This window comes from Cucumis sativus, chromosome 5 (assembly GCF_000004075.3).
Source record: "Cucumis sativus cultivar 9930 chromosome 5, Cucumber_9930_V3, whole genome shotgun sequence".
Classification (NCBI taxonomy): domain Eukaryota; kingdom Viridiplantae; phylum Streptophyta; class Magnoliopsida; order Cucurbitales; family Cucurbitaceae; genus Cucumis; species Cucumis sativus.
The window spans coordinates 27,505,982-27,522,849 of record NC_026659.2 but is presented as its reverse complement, the minus strand read 5'-3'; the positions used below and the strand labels follow the sequence as shown (position 1 = coordinate 27,522,849).

At 33.7% G+C, this 16,868-nt stretch overlaps 4 protein-coding genes across 7 annotated transcripts; 1 reads left to right on the top strand and 3 right to left on the bottom strand.

Annotated features, from left to right (window-relative positions):
• Positions 1 to 391: 391 nt before the first annotated feature.
• On the bottom strand, positions 392 to 4,186 carry LOC101214613 (zinc finger protein CONSTANS-LIKE 9). 4 transcript variants are annotated; one of them, XM_011657494.2, is made up of 6 exons: positions 3,855 to 4,186; positions 2,841 to 3,407; positions 1,945 to 2,301; positions 1,327 to 1,560; positions 888 to 1,204; positions 392 to 731 (listed from the first exon to the last, which is right to left on the bottom strand). In XM_011657494.2, exons 2-6 carry the CDS (start codon positions 3,276 to 3,278, stop codon positions 614 to 616), a joined length of 1,464 nt encoding a protein of 487 aa, XP_011655796.1. In that variant the 5' UTR covers positions 3,279 to 3,407; positions 3,855 to 4,186; the 3' UTR covers positions 392 to 613. The 4 variants fall into 4 exon arrangements, with proteins under 4 accessions (XP_011655796.1, XP_031741932.1, XP_011655798.1 ...); XM_031886072.1 differs by having other exon boundaries at positions 2,841 to 3,398; XM_011657496.2 differs by having other exon boundaries at positions 2,841 to 3,376.
• A 674-nt stretch (positions 4,187 to 4,860) lies between these two features.
• LOC101214853 lies at positions 4,861 to 7,373 on the bottom strand. The gene is made up of 6 exons (XM_004135028.3): positions 7,212 to 7,373; positions 7,020 to 7,095; positions 6,769 to 6,836; positions 6,505 to 6,647; positions 6,139 to 6,358; positions 4,861 to 5,241 (listed from the first exon to the last, which is right to left on the bottom strand). The coding sequence occupies exons 1-6, from the start codon at positions 7,212 to 7,214 to the stop codon at positions 5,074 to 5,076; spliced, it is 678 nt and encodes a 225-aa protein (XP_004135076.1). The 5' UTR covers positions 7,215 to 7,373; the 3' UTR covers positions 4,861 to 5,073.
• A 2,297-nt stretch (positions 7,374 to 9,670) lies between these two features.
• LOC105435586 (two-component response regulator ORR24) lies at positions 9,671 to 12,326 on the top strand. Its single transcript, XM_011657492.2, has 4 exons — positions 9,671 to 9,827; positions 9,915 to 10,358; positions 10,453 to 10,529; positions 11,251 to 12,326. Exons 1-4 carry the CDS (start codon positions 9,719 to 9,721, stop codon positions 12,007 to 12,009), a joined length of 1,389 nt encoding a protein of 462 aa, XP_011655794.1. The 5' UTR covers positions 9,671 to 9,718; the 3' UTR covers positions 12,010 to 12,326.
• A 199-nt stretch (positions 12,327 to 12,525) lies between these two features.
• On the bottom strand, positions 12,526 to 15,993 carry LOC101215089 (amino-acid permease BAT1 homolog). The gene is made up of 8 exons (XM_004135029.3): positions 15,473 to 15,993; positions 15,068 to 15,328; positions 14,604 to 14,622; positions 14,287 to 14,506; positions 14,031 to 14,212; positions 13,652 to 13,941; positions 13,434 to 13,563; positions 12,526 to 13,136 (listed from the first exon to the last, which is right to left on the bottom strand). The coding sequence occupies exons 1-8, from the start codon at positions 15,562 to 15,564 to the stop codon at positions 12,789 to 12,791; spliced, it is 1,542 nt and encodes a 513-aa protein (XP_004135077.2). The 5' UTR covers positions 15,565 to 15,993; the 3' UTR covers positions 12,526 to 12,788.
• Between the last annotated feature and the right edge of the window lie 875 nt (positions 15,994 to 16,868).

Sequence of the window (16,868 nt, the reverse complement as noted above, 5' to 3'; positions counted from 1 at the left end):
AACCCTCAACCTTGAAAGATATACCTAAAAAACCACTTTCAAAATTATCTTTTTGTTGATAGAATTTAATTAAAAATTCAAGTGTTTTTTTTTTGTAAGAAAGGTGAAAATTATGGTTAATTTTACTGAGATAAGTGCATTTAAAAAACGATGCATGGTAAATTTCCATTATCCTTGAAAATCAAGGATGAGACTACATCAAAATCATTTGAAATTAATTCATAGGATAAAATAAAGATGAAAAACATTTGAACCCAAACTTTTTCCTTATTCTTCTTTTTTCCTCATCTTACCTTTATGTTGAGAAAGATTGTTTCTCAGTATTTGTCACAAGGAATCCAATGTTTTTTCTTAAAATAAATAGCATCTTCCATTTTCCATTGTGATAAAGTAGCTCAACAAAAAGAAGGCAATCCCCATCATGATTGTCAATTGGATTCAATGATATCAAAGTTTAGACTAAGCTTTCTTCTCATAAGCTTTACTAAAGTGTAGCCATAAATGCTGCTAACTTCAAAGCCTGTGCATTGAAAGAACTGATTGAAAAGAATTAAAGTGAAGTGATACCTTATTATGTGAAAAGGATGTACAAAAAGATGCACAAAATCAAAATTCAATAGCTTCGACTGAACGCAACGGTACTAGAGTCATATCGTTCGCCCTTTTCGTATCTTCCTTTCACTCGTTTCTTCACAAGAGATCTGGCCTTTCGTCGGATTTGTTTCTCTTGTCTGAAGATAGAAAAGATGGTTGTGAGATGTTGACAATGACGACTGATGTTACAAAAGAGGCAGAGTGTAGCTCATTGTATGGGACTTTGCATAAAAATAGGAGTTGTCTGAGGAAGTTTAGTTTGCAATATGTAAGAACTTTTTTAAGGAACTTACAGTTGAAACTGCTGTTTTTCTTTGTAAATTTTTGTTGCAGCGTCGACATTGTTGAGGGACACGGAGTGTTTACGGTCACGATGGTAAGGCGAGCTACATGAAGGTTCGCCTCTTGCCCGATCAGGGAAATCTGTTGCTGCACTGTCAAGACTCATCCTTGAATCAGCAAATGACAAAGTTGAAAGGGAGGGTTGGATTGGACGAGCAGATTCAATTTTTGTACTCATGGGATGGTTACAAACTTCATCAGAGGGTTCACTATCTTTGTCCATGAGAGCATATGAGAAGATGCAAGATGATGAGGTCGCTGAGCTTGCCTGTCATACAAACAAATGCCTGATCTTCATAAACTGAATCTATTTTCATACCAAAGAAAACTGAAACTTGATTGTTCATTTTCAAGGACCTAAGAAAAAGAAAACTAAAAAGCACTCCAAACCTCCACCCCTTTTCCATCGCGATTATCTGATTTACTAAGTGACATATCCTTGTCCATAGAGGAGTACGAGTATGACTCGTCTTTATTATCGAACAACCCACCAGTAGGATCTTGATCGCTGTTGAATATCTCGTCAAAGTTCTGGAACGTTAAATCAACTTCAGGCATGTTGAAATCATCGCGACAAACAAGCTCGTCACAAACTCCGAGGTCTTGCATATTTTGAGACCATAGCTGCCAAGATTTAGAAAAAAAAAGTTGAGAGCTCCATAAGTCATAAACCACAAGTTGTTCAACAGATTGATGATGTTCAGAGAAAAGCATCCTACTAAAATGCCCAATTTCTGTTTCATTTGAAAACAAAGTGCCCTTGACAGTTTAGTAGATCAAAACTTCAACTCATGAACTGAAACTCTTCCCAAATTAACTTTTCTTCAACATTTTAGCCTCAGACTTTTTTTTGTTTTCAATTTTGAGATAATTTCGTTTTGATAATAATAACCAACTTAGCCATAAGTTTGTCTAGCTCATTTCCATATGATCAAGCAATGCCTAAAGCAAAAACGGATGTATATCATAAGACAATAAGGATTGATAACCAATGATTGAAACAAAAACCTGACTACTTTCAGCTGGACTTTTACAATGCCAAAGGGATTCTCCATGGAAAGGAAGCAAAATAGGGGATGACATTGGAAAACTCTCGAGCTGAGTAAACGAAGTCATCTTCAGCTCCTGAAGTAAGTTGTCCCTTTGTTGAATACCAGTACTGCGATCTTCGGAATGGTGCACGTGTTCATTAAGAGACTGTTCAAACTTTTCCGAGGCACAAGTCTTTAAAGAAGTCGCACCATCTTTTCCCTCACCAAGAATCAAAGGTGAATGGATATTCTTCTTTACAAGCTGGAGACGGCTCAACTCGAGAATTTGTTGTAAAATGAATGAAGTGCCCTTTTCTTGACCTTTGTAGCGCACCTGCATTAGAAAGCAGAAACTAAGCCCCTCCTTCATGAGTAAAAGACAGAAGAATATTCATAAAAGAAACAAAGGTCAGCAGTTCACAATCATGACAGATCTAAGCTAATAAATCATAAAATTTCTGTACGATTTTAAAAACTACGACCGATTACAGACTGAAAGGATATATCTAGTCCTTGACTCGGTGTCCTCAAAAGGCAACTTACCTGGTTATATTCAACAACTTTGAAAAATATTGTTTTCAGAGGATTGCGCCTTAACTTCTTAGCAGTACTTTATATCTTTCTGAGTAATCAGAAAACCAAAGGGAAAAAAATTGTCAACCAATTTGGAAGCAAGATGTGTTATTCTATTTGTAGGTGCAAAATAAAGTGAGCCATTGTTCTAGAAGCCTAGTGCTTTTGAAACATGTTTGATAAAGTAATGAAGAACAAAAAGTGAGATAACTGTTAAGAGGCAATTGCCATTTAAAGCGAAAACCATAAAATTTACATGAAACTTTCCCTAAAATAAGTTTCATGAGTTAATGATCCAACCTTGTTTTCAGCTGCAGCTATATGTGAACGACTTCGTCCCGGTGCGTCAAAAGTCTTAACAACACTGGAAGATTCAGAGCCAGAAGTGGACACAAACTTAGCTTTGTCAACTTCGTGTACATGAAACCCCCAAAGTGCTGCAAAATCCTTGGCTGAAGGACATCCCATGTATCCTCTGATAATCCTTTTCTGGTGTTGGGAAGAGGAAACATGAAGGGTTCGATCACAGCCACGGCACAGAAACATCTGATGATCTAAACATTGAAGATAAGTAGGGAAACTTCGGCAAAATTCGCACAAGAGCGTTCGAAGATGTCGACTTGAAAGTGCATTGGCTGAATGAACTTTGGCATCACAGGGAAGGCAAAGGTGAGCTGCATCAGGGGTACAGTAAATAATTGGCCTCAATGCAGCACAGAATTCACAAGTTCTCTCCATTGGCTCATATTCAAGATCTCTGTCAGTTCAAACTGAGTCTAAATCGAAACGCCACCAGTTTTCTTCTTAGCCGATTCGCCTTAATGGGGGAGAAGCTGCTGGATTCCATTGAAAAGTGTTCTGCCATTACTTTCCAAGATCCAGAACTCAACTTACATTGCAATTTAAAACCAATTTAAGCCAATTTATTGCTTATGAACTCTTAAACTAGTCAGTCCTTCCACAACCAAAATTTCAAATCAAAACATAAGCACCACCCAACATCCAAGAAAAAGAGTATGCAACAAACTTTATTTACTAACAAATGATTAAAAAAAAATCGGAAACAAAAGAAAACCCAAGTGAAGATGCAACTCAAACAAGCAATCTAGAAGACATTTCACAAGTTTATCAATTAAACCTAGAATTCAAACACAAAAAACTGAGCTAAGAACATTGAAATAACAGAAACCAGCATCGACCCAATTGAAGAATCAAACCAATTAACAAGAAAAGTTAAGAAATTGAGGAAGATGAACAAGAAAAAAGGGTGGGTTTTGACCACTGTTTTCCAGCCATGAAGGGAAAGAATCTTACACGGGAAAATGCAGCTGAGACTCTGACTTAGAGAAAGAACAGAAGGGAAGTTTGTGAATCTGAACTGAAGCCTGGTTCTTTCCTTTATTATCATCATCATCAAAAGATTGGTCCACAATCAGAGTCATGGGACTTTTTGGGAGTGACGTGGGCAAGGGATTCGTGAAGCTTTTCGAAGATGGAGGTGGACACGTGGCTGAGAATAGGGACCCATCACCATTGATGATCGAACAAGTTTATCCAAGTGCATGTGAACTATGAAGATCCTACGACCAGAAGACAGACCTTAGATTCGATTGTGTTGTGTGATCAACAATCTTATCTACTCTGAGTGACCAATGCCATTTTGTCATTGGATAAAAAGGGCTTCCCAATTACGGCTCCATACGGACAATGAACCATCGTTGTAGGGAACAACTTGAAGGTCCCGCATTCAAGCGACTGTAGGGACCGACATTTTCATATTCCATGAGAAATCATCTTCTCTATTTATGATTACATCCCAAGTTTTTCATTTTAACTATTCTCCTCCACAATTAAAAATAAAATTCATTCTAAATGTTTATTATTCTATAGAAGGTTAAATGTTTATAGTTTTATATAAGGTTTAAAATAGTGATGTAAACTAAAGTTTTAATTTTACAACATATCCTTTGAAAAATATTTATATATGTTATTAGTTAAATGTTAAATCTAAAACTGCAAAGTCATCTACACCTAAAAGGGTTGAGTTATCAACTTCTCGTCAATAAAAACTTATTTTCATAAATCATTAAATAACATTAATTAAAGAATGAAGCCCTTTTGATTGAATTCAAAAAATCCAAATTAATAAATTAGGCCATACCATGTTTCTTAGTTTGTTTCCTTGTTCAATGTAGCTACTACTTGTTTTTATAGACATGATCGATGTATTAAGTACATGTCCTCTATCAAAGGTTGATTGTCTTCAATAAATAAACATAAAAAATTTTAAAAAAGAGAAAAGAAACTAAAAAACAATACAAATAAATACAATATATCGTTTTTTTTTTCATTTATCTCGATGTGCTTACCAAACAAATTTCCCGCACAAAAGGAACATTTTCATAGCCTTCCATGAGCGATTTGTTCATCTTACGGTACAAACTACAAAGTATTGAATTTGGTCTTTTCCAAGTTTCCCGTCCCCAAAACTGGTGAAATATTTCGCAAAATATACACTCAAAAGACACCTTACTCAACTCGACTTGATGTTAACTTCGATCATATCATCGTCTTCCATGCCAAGGCCACCTGGGGTATCATCTGGGCCGACTTTATCCCCGTCAAAAACAAAAACCAAACTCTTGGGATCAATTTTAAGTTTGTCTGCGTATAATTTGAAAAGTCGCTCAAACTTGTCATCCTAGACAAACAATAAAATTCCAAAACCATATTAGAGTATGTATGGAACATTTTTAAAAGTGTCACACTCACATCATAAAGTTACATACGAAACACCATCGTATCAGGGTTATATAAAGACAGACAATACGGAGGAAAAAAGTAATACCTACCAACAAGCCTAGGTATAAGATAAGGGAGTTAGGCCACCCAATCGGGGAGGAAATACTTATCCCCAGAGTCCTGTGTTTTTAATAAACAGTCCTAAAGTAATTCAATCAAGTAATATCTGAAGTATCATCACCATGGGAGACCTATAGTACTTGCACTATAGCCTGACCGTGGATGATTTATAGAAAAGACTCATTGTTCTAAGACAACCCACATTCATAATTGCAGAAGCTATACCATAACACTAATGTAAAAAAAGTAAAATCTAAGTTCAACTTCAAATCTAGTGATCATCGCATAAAAGTAGAGAAGTTAAGGCAATCCTAACGTGGAAGGGAAGAACAAGAAAATCAAATTAAAGGGTATATGTGGCAAATCACTGTTGACAACTAGAAAGTAACCAAGAAACCGAACGCTTTTCAAGATAATAAAGAGACTACTTCAGAAATTGAAGGAATTATAGTTCTACACAACTCCCTTTCCATTAATCAATGTTTTCAAGATTTGCTACCAATATCATAGTCTATACTTATTTCCTTTTCTCACTGTTCAACTTCATCATATTCATTCGTTTCCCTGTATCTAACCATGCTTACCAAGGGTACAGGGAAAATAAAAGAAATCTTGCATGGATATCAAAAACAGTGATCGCAAACATATGATATATATTGGCAGAACAGGATGGTTGCAATTAAAGAATGCCAATTGTGAAGTGGTGAATAACAGGCAGACATGGACGAGAACATACCACAAACAGGCGATACTGTTTAAGCTCTTCCTTGTCACTGTCGCGTACAGAAATAACAATTTTTGCTCTTTCTTTAGAAGCAACTGGAGTTTGGACATCCAAATCAGGTTCCAGAGGATCCATGGACGTGTTTCCAACATCCACTTTTGCAGATTCCTCCACTTCTCGCAGCAAGTTTTTAGCTGATAAAGCAACAGAGGCCAACTCTTGCTTCTTTAACCTATCAGTACAGAATACAATATGATATGCAAAGGAAAAATGGGATGAGACAAAGGCGATGGCAGCTTATGCACATAAAAAATAAGAATATCATTTTATATTAATTGATTAATCAAGCAATAGATGCATACCACTAAGTTGGAATACCTTAACTCCTTCAATGTGGAATCTTCCACATGCCTATTCTCTGCATCAACTAACACTTTCGGTGGAGGAGGAAGCCAATCTTCCTCTTTATCTTCAATTTCCACTTGTTTCTCCTTTGGGTTACCATTCACCGAACTCGTAGCCTAAATATTGATTAAAAGGAAATGGTCACCAAAAAAACAAATTTTACTGGCTGTTTCAACGAACACTAATCTTAGGTCAAAAGAAACTCCACTATTTCACTACATGAAGGGAATAATATACCGCCGGATTCACAATCTTTGCTCGCTTGGTAAAAGGCGCCGGAGATTTATCTGCATCTGAATCCTCGTCTAATGTTGTTAATCCAAATAAAAGGAAAAAAAAGCACAAAATAACCATCAGTTTGAAAGACTGCAAGCAGAAGGAAACCCAATTTCGAAATTTTTTGCTAAAAAGAATTATAATCACATCAAACACATTGAAATGGAAAGTTCTAACTCTCTTGAAATTCAAATATCACTGAGGACTTTTACCATCGAGGCAGACAACGGAGGGAGGCTGAACGCGGCTGTAATCGAACAAGGGCTCAAATTCTTCAGCGGAATCGGCCTGAAAATGAAAACTCAAAGTAAGAATTGACAAGTGAGAGAGAAAGGAAAAGCAGGAGTAGAAATGAACAGAAAAGAGTCCCGCGCCAGTGGAATTAAAGAGAGAAACAGACTCACCATTGTCAAAGGACTCGAAACCTAAACTCTTGGGGCTCTTCTTGGATCAATATTCGTCGTATCCGGCCGGGAAATTCAAACACGCTGTCCGTTCACCGTCGAAGCGTTACCTAGCGAGATGCCACTTGAAATTCTCTTTCTTTTAGCAATGGGGCGGTTTGCTTTGTAAATCCAAATCGGTTTAGCGGGTACGAGTCAAACCCTAATTGCCTGGCCCGTTACCCAACAAGTTTAAATTTTTAAATTTGGTGTTTATTTAATTATAAAAGATCTATTTGACACCAACCATTTTATTTGGAGGTTTTTTTTAAAAAATATAACAATTTCAATAAGGAAAATATTATTTGTAACAATGAAAAAGAAGAAAAATAATATGAAAAATGATACGTGATTAATTGCGTAGTATAGTTGGAAAATATAGTTTAGATTTTTTTCAAGATTTTTTTTTATATGTTTAAATTACTGAGTTAAAAAAAAAGGGTGATGTTTAAAAATTAAAAATAAATCAGATATGAATGTAAAAAGACAACAAAAATTACATAATTAAAAATATAAAAAGGAATGACAAATAAAAATATTTTTAAAAAATTGTAAAATAAAAGACGACAAAAGAAAAATAGAAAAGAAAGAAGATAGACAAGAGAGAACAAAAAAAGATAAACGATAAAAAATTGCAAAAGGCCACGTTAAGAAATAACAAACTTAAATTCTTTAAAAAAAAGTATCATGGATCTTTTTATTTTGTTATTTGCATTATAAAAGAACATTTTATTTTTAAAAATTATATATTTTTCTTTTTCTTTTTTCGTTAGTGACAAATTTCAAAAACAAAACTAAGTTTATTAATTCTTTTAGTTTTAAAATTTTGATTTAATTTTTGAAAAATTAATATAACCAAGATATCAAAACAAAAAATTTATAGGTAAAAACAATATATATGCTTAACTTTTAAAAACTAAAAACAAAAATCTAATTTGGTAATGATTTATGTTTTTAGATGTTTGTTTACTAAAAAACAATTTCAAACACATATTGGGTAACTATTTTTTTTTTTCATTTTCAGTTTTTCCTGATAGTTTAAAAAATTGTCTTCAAAAAATAATTTTAATTACCAAATACATCCACTTTTTAAAAAAACCTAAAAAATTCAAAGACATCAAATATATGATTATTCAAATTGACTCTAAATGATACTAAAATTTTAAAAGGAAATGAAATATAAAAAAGATGTCGAGATGTTAAATTTCCTTAACAATAGATACAATAAGAAATTGGCTACACAAAAATACAAGAGAAACTTCAAACGTCTCGTTTAAAACAAACAACGCTTCGCTTAAAAAAAATTGATGCATTTAAATTTTTCTTAAGAATTAATACAATGTATTTAAAATTTGGAGTTGTTTTAGTTTTGTTATCTAAAATCCACCAAATTCCCACAATGGTAAAAATTTGACGAAAATTTAAAAAATAATATTGCAATGAATTGAATATGATAATTATAATTTAAAGATTTAAAATTTGAATTTGAATTAAATTAATTATTGAGGGAATTAAGGTCAAAGTTTGTTTATGAATATAATGTGTTTACAAAATTGGCCTTTCCATTTTAAGATAACAATTAATTTCAATCTAATTAATTGATCTTCCATATATACACACACATACTAACCTATCAAACACATAATTTATATATATATCTATACATTAAAAGTATTAAAAAAACTACTAAACCCTAATTGTTTTTAATTATTTGTAATTGTGAAAAATTAAAAAAGAAAAAAGAAATGGAAATAGGGAGATCAAAAGGAATTATTCCAAGTTTTGCAAAAGGGATTCATGTTCTTGTTGTGGATCATGACCAACACTCTCTTCAATCAATTGTATCAATGCTTCAAAGTTGCTCATTCAAAGGTATATATATATATTATTTGCTTTAATTACTACTTTAATTCACTAAACTAACACCCTTTTTTTTCTTCATGCTTTCATTATTAGTTTTGGATTTCTTAACTATTTTTCAATTCTCAAATCAAATTCCAAAAGGATAACGAAGAAGGAAAAAAAAGCTATCTTTTAGTAGGATCTCATGATAAAAATTAAGTGTTTACTTAACATATTCAAGATTCTGGATTGTGCTCTCTTTATCTACCGTATATATTAAAAATGGTTTTGAAATTACACACAAATATATAGTTTTGAGGAATCATTTGGTAAAATTTTGAAATGTTTTAGAAAATGAGAAAAATGATACAAAGATATATTATAACATAGATGATAGGGTTGATAACTTGATAGAAAACCATGCATGCATGCATGCAAAAAAGAGGAAAAAAATATCAAATTGGAAATATGAATACATATAAGTTAATATTATCCACAAAAAATAAAAACTATGCATGTAATTGTTATCAATATTTTCAAAATTGTAATTATTAAAAAGAAAAATTGAAGGATTACCTTTGTTCTTCACAGTTACAACCACTGAAGAAGCTGATGCAGCCATAAAAATGGTTGTAGAAAAGAAACATGAGGCGTTCAACCTTGTAATGGCAAACGCCACTTCATCAAACATGAATGCTCTCTCAATTCTTCATCAAACCGGCATTCCAATCATCCGTAAGATTAATTCCACAATGTATTCCTTTGTTTTTTCTTCCTCAATCTTTCTTTTCCTTCAATAATCGTTCTGAGGCGCCTTAGCAGTAATGTCGCTGGAGATGGATATGAAGACAGCCGGGAGAGCCATAGCCGAATGGGGGTGTTACTTCCTCGAGAAACCGATTTCAATGGAGGACATTGAGCTCGTTTGGCAAATCGTATACAGGAAAATCAGAAACCCTAGGGCAAAAAATTTGGGAGAAAACGCGAAACTGGGGAAGAAATTTGAAATTGATGGAGTGTTAGAGCGAATCGTGAACGTTAGAAGAGAAGTAGAGTGGAAATCGCTTGAAGAAGAAGAAAAAGAAAAAGAGAAGGGGAAAAATGGGGGGAAATGTAGAGATCAGGGAGAAGAGAAATTGAATCCATTACTGAAAGTGGAAGAGAAGACGAACAGAAATGAGCGAACGATCAAGAAATCGCGGATTGTTTGGAATTCGAAATTGCATCGGAAATTTACAGAAGCATTGAGCAAACTTGGAAGCAGAAGTAAAACTTGATTGTTGAGCTCATCTTGATCAAATCTTTTGTTTGAGATCTATATAGATTAAATTGACTAATAATGATTTTGTTTGATGATCAGAATCGAGCCCTAAAATTATATTGAAGATGATGGATGAACCGAGTTTAACGCTTCGCCAAGTTGCAAGTCACCTACAGGTTCTTTCTCATATTCTATCAAACTTAGCGTGCCTATTCATTTCTTTTAACTAAAATATTTACAAAATATAACCCAATATCACATTTAATTAACTTATTTAATAGACATGTTATAATTTTGTTATAGTCATTTAGAAATTTGTAGCATATTATTGTATAGGACAAAACCAACCCTAACTTATATCCATATAATTAAGATGTACTTAATTCTGTTTAGTTAATTGATAAAGAAATTATAGGACCAACATTTTGTCATTGTTTAAATGTTAGGTTTTGCATATTTGGTAATTTTGAGATTCGTGACTTTTAATTCACATTAATATTTTTTTAATTTACTTTTGCGAAGGATTATTATTTTTTATTTTCACACCAGCATTTCATTAATAAAATTTGGGACTTGATTGAAAAGGATGAATATTTACACATTTAGCCTACTTTATCTAGTAAGGATATTTCATTTTATTGTTGGTTTTAATCCAAATGTGTTTGGCCTATGAAGGGTTTTTTTTCTTCTTGTTTTTGTTTATTTTTATAATTAAATTCTAAAATCAATTGAGTCTTGAGATGCAACCAAAGAAAATGATGTTGCAATGTTGGTTTTAAAGCTTTCCCTTTATCATCCCTATGAGTGTGTGTGCTATTTCATGAACACTTTCCTTTATATAATTGAATGTAAGTAAATTGCAGACTTTTGACATTAAACTTTGCTTCTGATTTTCAGAAATTCAAGTCTCAAGTAAAGCATTTAAATAAGATAACAGCAAATGATTCACCATCATCCACTTCATTTGTCAAAAACCAACCTCCACAGTTACCTCCAAAGCGCAATACAAACATATTAACCCAACAAAATAGTTACATAACAGATCACAACCTCAGACATTTACAAGTCCCAGCTGCCAGCTGCTTGAATAATAATCCTCCTACTCAACTCCTCCCTAATTCTCAAGATGTTTTTAGTCCTCATCTCATAATGATGAACCAAAACAACTCCTCAAATTCATACAGAACCACACACCCGACGACCAACGATCTCCAACTCAAAACTTATGGAGGATTATCTGAAGGAATGAACTTCAATCTCGTTGAAGGAAACCATGTCTTCACCGACGAGCTTTACACATTCGAAAGTACTTTAGAAGGTTTTGTTCAGACATCTCATTATTCTTCTTCTTCCAACTTCCAGCATTTTCCTGCAGATGAAGATTATTATTGCTCCTTTTTCCAAGATGATGGTCAGTTGGAATTTGCTCAAAACTTGGCTGGCAGCTGTTTGGATGTTGACAATAATATCATCACGTCAATGTCGGGAGCGCATTCGGCCGTAATTGCAGGTCGTTCTATGAATCAGAATGTTGCCTTAAAGGAACTTGATGATCTGCTGAATAATACAGAAGAAGATCCAATGGTATATTGCTGTTTTGACGGTGAAATGAACTCATTTGACATTGATCAATATTCTGAATGGTTAAATGCATGACTACAAGAACTTGGAATGATGAAATTAAAATACATACAGATGCTAAGTTTTGAACAAAAGACTCATCATTTGCAACATTATTCATTATTGTTTGTTTGGAATTGGAAGTTCGTTACCAATGTTGGAAATTTTAAGCTTCTTTGTTCAAGAAATCTTTGAGACTTTTGTGCTTTCAAGCAACCATCAAGGTATATGTGGGTTTGTAGATTCATTATAAATGTATAGGACACCAGCTCATCATGTTTCAGTTATAAGAAATTCCATGCAATGAACATTTTCAACCATGTGATATATACTATATAGCAAATTTTATTTTTCACTCTCTTTTACTTCACTTGTCATGTAATTGCATGCTAGATGGGCTTTCACCAATTTTCGTAGCCCAACACATAAGAGCCTTTTTGTTAGATAGGAAAAGTTGTCTATTTTGATTGTGTATTCAATCTTATTACAGAAAATAACCAATGTATGAAAAAAGAGAAATATCCAAGTAATGTAGTCCAAATAAAAGTACAATATTGGAAAAAGATGATGAATAAAGTTGGGACATGTATTACATTCCAAAGTAAGTATTTCAACAATGAGCTAAGCATTCGATTTAGAAAGCTATTCTTTTTACAGTGCCTATTTAACGCAATCATATTCTATAATTCTTGAACAAATGTAACAACCATAAGCCCTAGATGCAAAACAGTGTTACTGGAAAAAGAAAGATAACAACAAACTAAAAATAGTCGTTTATTTGAAAGAAGAGAAAACTATTTCCCTAGACTACAGCTTCATATTGGTATGTTGGTCACTGGCCCTTTGAACCAATGCCTAGCACTCACAACCCAGGTAGAAATGGTAATGATCAACAAGCAGCCAACTGCGATGGGAGTGTAATTGAGTGTCGTGTCTGTAACAGGGTACTCGACAGGCAACGAAAATAAGACCGAGATTGTAGCCACCCAGAGAACAGCCACCCAACCAATGATGATTCCATAGCGGCCCAAGTTGAAAGGTCCTGGCACAAAGGAGCTCTTTGCCAAAGTCACCCTAAAAAATATGGGCAAGGCATAGGCAATGTATAGACCAATTGTTGCTATAGAAACCATAGCATTAAAGGCTACTGTGCTTCCAAGAGACTGCAAAAAGTTACAAGAAAAGAAGTAAATATATCCTCCTCCAATATATAAAAAAACATTGGTTTCTTTGTGGCAACAAGACTTAAAAGTTCAAACAACCTACAATGAAGGAAAATGATTTTTGGGGTCTGCCAAATGCCAACGAAGTAGTAGTACATCCATTGAGTTAAAACTAAAAATTTCAGGAAATTGCTTGGCGTGATTGCAATTGAAGATATTGTAATATAAGATTATGATGCCAATGAAATGGATTTAGAGATTAAAATGTAGACGGTACTTTAATGCAAATGTTCCTACCGTTAATGCCATACAAAACGATATGAGAGCAGAGAGCCAAACTGCATTTATGGGAACCTCATTTCCATTCACTTTATGCCATGTTGGCGAAAATGGCATCGCTCCATCTCTGGAGAAGGCGTAAGCCATCCTATGAAGAGAAATTATACGATAAATGAAGCTGTGAGCCAAAATACATGCATTTTAATCTGTAAAACAAGAACAGAAAGTCAGCTTGCCTGGAGTTACTGGTGACAGAGCTCATTCCACAGAAAAAGATTGCAACAGCTACCACAATCAAGCAAATAATTCCTCCAACTCCATTGCCATATCTGCTCTTGAATGCTTGGTAAAATATTTCAGCAATGGCATAACCTCCAGCATCATTGTTTTCATCTAAAAGGTTTGGGATGCTGGTAATGGCAAAAGTGATGCCGAGTATATAACACCAACCAACAATAATTGATATCCCAATGGAGCTAATAATTCCCTTTGGTCCATTCTTATCAGCTTCTATTGTTTCTTCTGTCTGTAATGTTATAGGAAGAAGCAAACTTCATTGCAAGTTATATATAGGCACAAGACAGATTACTAAAACAAAGGTAGAGGAGAACTTGCCATATGAGCAGAAGCATCATACCCAGTTAGGGTATATTGACTCATTAGAAGTCCCAAAATAAAAATGTAAAGTCTATTGTTAATTCCTTCCCCATTATCAGTATTGAAATGAGTGAAAACAAACTTGGGACTGGCCCTTTCCGTTGCCACCAAGGGAACGAGGAGTGTAAGAAGAAGAACACCTAAGTACGTGACATCCTGTTAGGAATGTAAGCCTGAAAAAAGTTCAAAGAAAGAGAAACTGAACTTCCATTACCAAAAAAGTTCCATGCTGCAGCAAACTGTCCAAAGAAAGACAACCATGAAATGGACAGGCTATTCAAGATAGCATGTACCAACAAAATTGCACCATGGAAAGCAATCACTACATATTTAGATGCCTCATATCCTCCATTGTTTTTACCCCCTGTGCTAAGCAGAACTATCACTTGAATTAGCTGAGCAAGTGAATAATCAACACTTGTTGTGACAGCCCACTGCATCATATCACTTCCATGAGTTAGGGGATATAAAAAGAAAAGCTTAACCTGATTATAAGAATTTGAACTTTGGATGTAAGATGTTTAGAACCACCTGTCCAACAATGTTAAACCTGTGCAAAGATCAAAGTTATTTGCAAGAAATCAGAAAATGTGGGTAGAACAGATTCATAATACATAGAAAATAATGTAAATGGAGTTTTCAATGATAACAAGTAAATCATATCCCTGTGTCAATAAAACAATTGAAGGACAGACAAGAAGCAAGGGAAAGAAACGAAGTCCTTCAAACTTTTCCACCATGAACAGCGAACACATTTTCATTTGGCTTAATCGAAACCCTTCAATTGTAAGGGATGAGAAAACAGTTTTGCTAAACTAGACAACACATACTTCTCAAATCTTATTCTATCTGCCAATTCAATATCAAGATGACTTAATGCTGAACATTCACTCTTCTACATGCTAAAAACTGATTTTAATTTGAGCATCCAATCAGAGTAAAATGGAAATTATGACCCAAGAAAAAAAAAACATTGACAAGAAAAAAATGATTACCAGCCAGTCATCCAAGAGGCAAAGGGAGCCCAATTAGGACCCGCAAGCTTAGCACTCCAATAGTAGAGACCACCAGAAGTTGGATACGAAGAACAAATCTCAGCCATGGACAATCCAACAAACATGGTGAAAAAACCAGCAATAAACCATCCATAAACCAACGAAACAGGGCCACCAAAATTCAACCCATTATTGTAAAGAGTGGTTATACCAGTGAGAACCGAGATAATCGAAAACGAAAAGGCGAAATTAGAAACAACCCTGCAATTCAATCAAAAAAAAAAAAAAAAACACAACCCCATCAAACACAAGGAATGAAAGTACTCAGATTCACAACACACAATGAAACGCAGATCAGCAAGCAAGAACAGCATAAGAAACAAATAGTTGAGAAATGAAATTTACGAGAGGTCGCGTTTGAGTTCTTGTTTGTATCCGAGCTCATTAAGCCGAGCATGGCCAGTATCAAGTAAACCATCGGCCTTAGTAGCCACCATAATCGAAAGAAACAGGAAGAAGAAAAAAATGCGACGAATGCTTGATTAATACAGCGAAAAACAACAACTCTCCGGTCTTCTCCTTCCCAGCGCCTTTGAAACTGGCATCAAATCACTTGGTTGTTTGACTACCAAAAACAGGGATGAACAGACTGTTTGGGTTTGTTGAAGAATCGGATTCGAATTTGTAGGAGGGAGAGTTTGATGGGCCAAAAACGACTCTGAATCCGAATCTCCATTTATATTACAACACGAGGGGAAATTTTTATGGATCCATACACAAAATTGGTTGCATGCTCTGTCTTTTCTTCCCCTTTTTGAGTTTAGAGAGCCAACTCATTTGTCTTTTCTTCCCCTTCTTATCTTCCTCCAATCATTTCTTTTTCTTTTGGAAGAAAAAAAGGGAAATCTCTTCTTCCTTTTCAGATATAATATTAATTGATATCATTGCATAGTCTTTGAAATTATGGATTTGTTTCTTTGTACTATGTTGTGTTCAATTGAATGGTCAACCCATAACTTTTGACTTTTATACTTGTGTTTAATAGCGTTTTGAATACATGTGTGTTTGATTTGCAACTGTTCTTCAAAATGCACCTTTTGATCTGTTTTGTCACTAATATTATGTAAAAGGAATTAACCAATGAATTCTAAATTGATACTAAACTTTTAATTTTTGTTTGATAAATATTGTTATATTAAATGCTGTAAAAGACATATATATTAATTGTTTTTTCAATCCCCAGTTTTGAAGATGTTAGAATACATGAGTTTGATCTTAGTTTTAATATGTGCTTAACTAAATATACCTTTTTAGTTATTGAATTTTTATGAATAGATTTAAATGATATTGGAAAAAGTTGTTATTATCATTTAATTAGAAAAAAAGTTTAAAGAGAATAAATGATTTGGAGAAATTAATTTCTGTTTTGTCTAACAAACGGATGACTTTTTTTTAAAAAAAAAATTGGTCGTATATTTATGAGTTTTAAAAAATGGGGAAATTTGTGATTTTGAAAATTCCTTAATCGGATGCAAATATTTATAGGTAAACGTTTGAGTTAAAACTAATGTTTAATTATACCAATTTTGATCAAAATTAACATAAATAGTACAACAACAAAAATTAACAATTTTAGTTAACTTTCATAATGTTCAAAATATAAAAAGAAAATACTAATCTCATAGTTTATAGACTAAAGTGATATTTTAACAAAAAAAAAAGAATCTTATGACCACGAGCATTTTACATTGCTCCCAAAGAAATTTGAAAGAATAGTACTTTAAAGTTAAGGAAGACGTGC

What these genes read in the sequence shown, in the direction of transcription:
- LOC101214613 (XM_011657494.2), bottom strand. Translation starts at nt 3,278, where the DNA reads ATGGAGAGAACTTGTGAATTCTGTGCTGCATTGAGGCCAATTATTTAC. An exon ending in TAGCTGCAGCTGAAAACAAG is followed by an intron (nt 2,302 to 2,840) that starts GTTGGATCATTA and finishes TTTCTAATGCAG; the next exon opens with GTGCGCTACAAAGGTCAAGA. An exon ending in GAAAAACAGCAGTTTCAACT is followed by an intron (nt 732 to 887) that starts GTAAGTTCCTTA and finishes TTCTATCTTCAG; the next exon opens with ACAAGAGAAACAAATCCGAC.
- LOC101214853 (XM_004135028.3), bottom strand. An exon ending in CAAAGATTGTGAATCCGGCG is followed by an intron (nt 6,648 to 6,768) that starts GTATATTATTCC and finishes ATCAATATTTAG; the next exon opens with GCTACGAGTTCGGTGAATGG. An exon ending in AACAGTATCGCCTGTTTGTG is followed by an intron (nt 5,242 to 6,138) that starts GTATGTTCTCGT and finishes TTGTTTGTCTAG; the next exon opens with GATGACAAGTTTGAGCGACT.
- LOC105435586 (XM_011657492.2), top strand. Translation starts at nt 9,719, where the DNA reads ATGGTTGTAGAAAAGAAACATGAGGCGTTCAACCTTGTAATGGCAAAC. An exon ending in AACCGGCATTCCAATCATCC is followed by an intron (nt 9,828 to 9,914) that starts GTAAGATTAATT and finishes GCGCCTTAGCAG; the next exon opens with TAATGTCGCTGGAGATGGAT. An exon ending in GAGCAAACTTGGAAGCAGAA is followed by an intron (nt 10,359 to 10,452) that starts GTAAAACTTGAT and finishes TTTGATGATCAG; the next exon opens with AATCGAGCCCTAAAATTATA.
- LOC101215089 (XM_004135029.3), bottom strand. Translation starts at nt 15,564, where the DNA reads ATGGTGGCTACTAAGGCCGATGGTTTACTTGATACTGGCCATGCTCGG. An exon ending in TGCAGCATGGAACTTTTTTG is followed by an intron (nt 14,213 to 14,286) that starts GTAATGGAAGTT and finishes TCACGTACTTAG; the next exon opens with GTGTTCTTCTTCTTACACTC. An exon ending in CGTTTTGTATGGCATTAACG is followed by an intron (nt 13,137 to 13,433) that starts GTAGGAACATTT and finishes AACTTTTTGCAG; the next exon opens with TCTCTTGGAAGCACAGTAGC.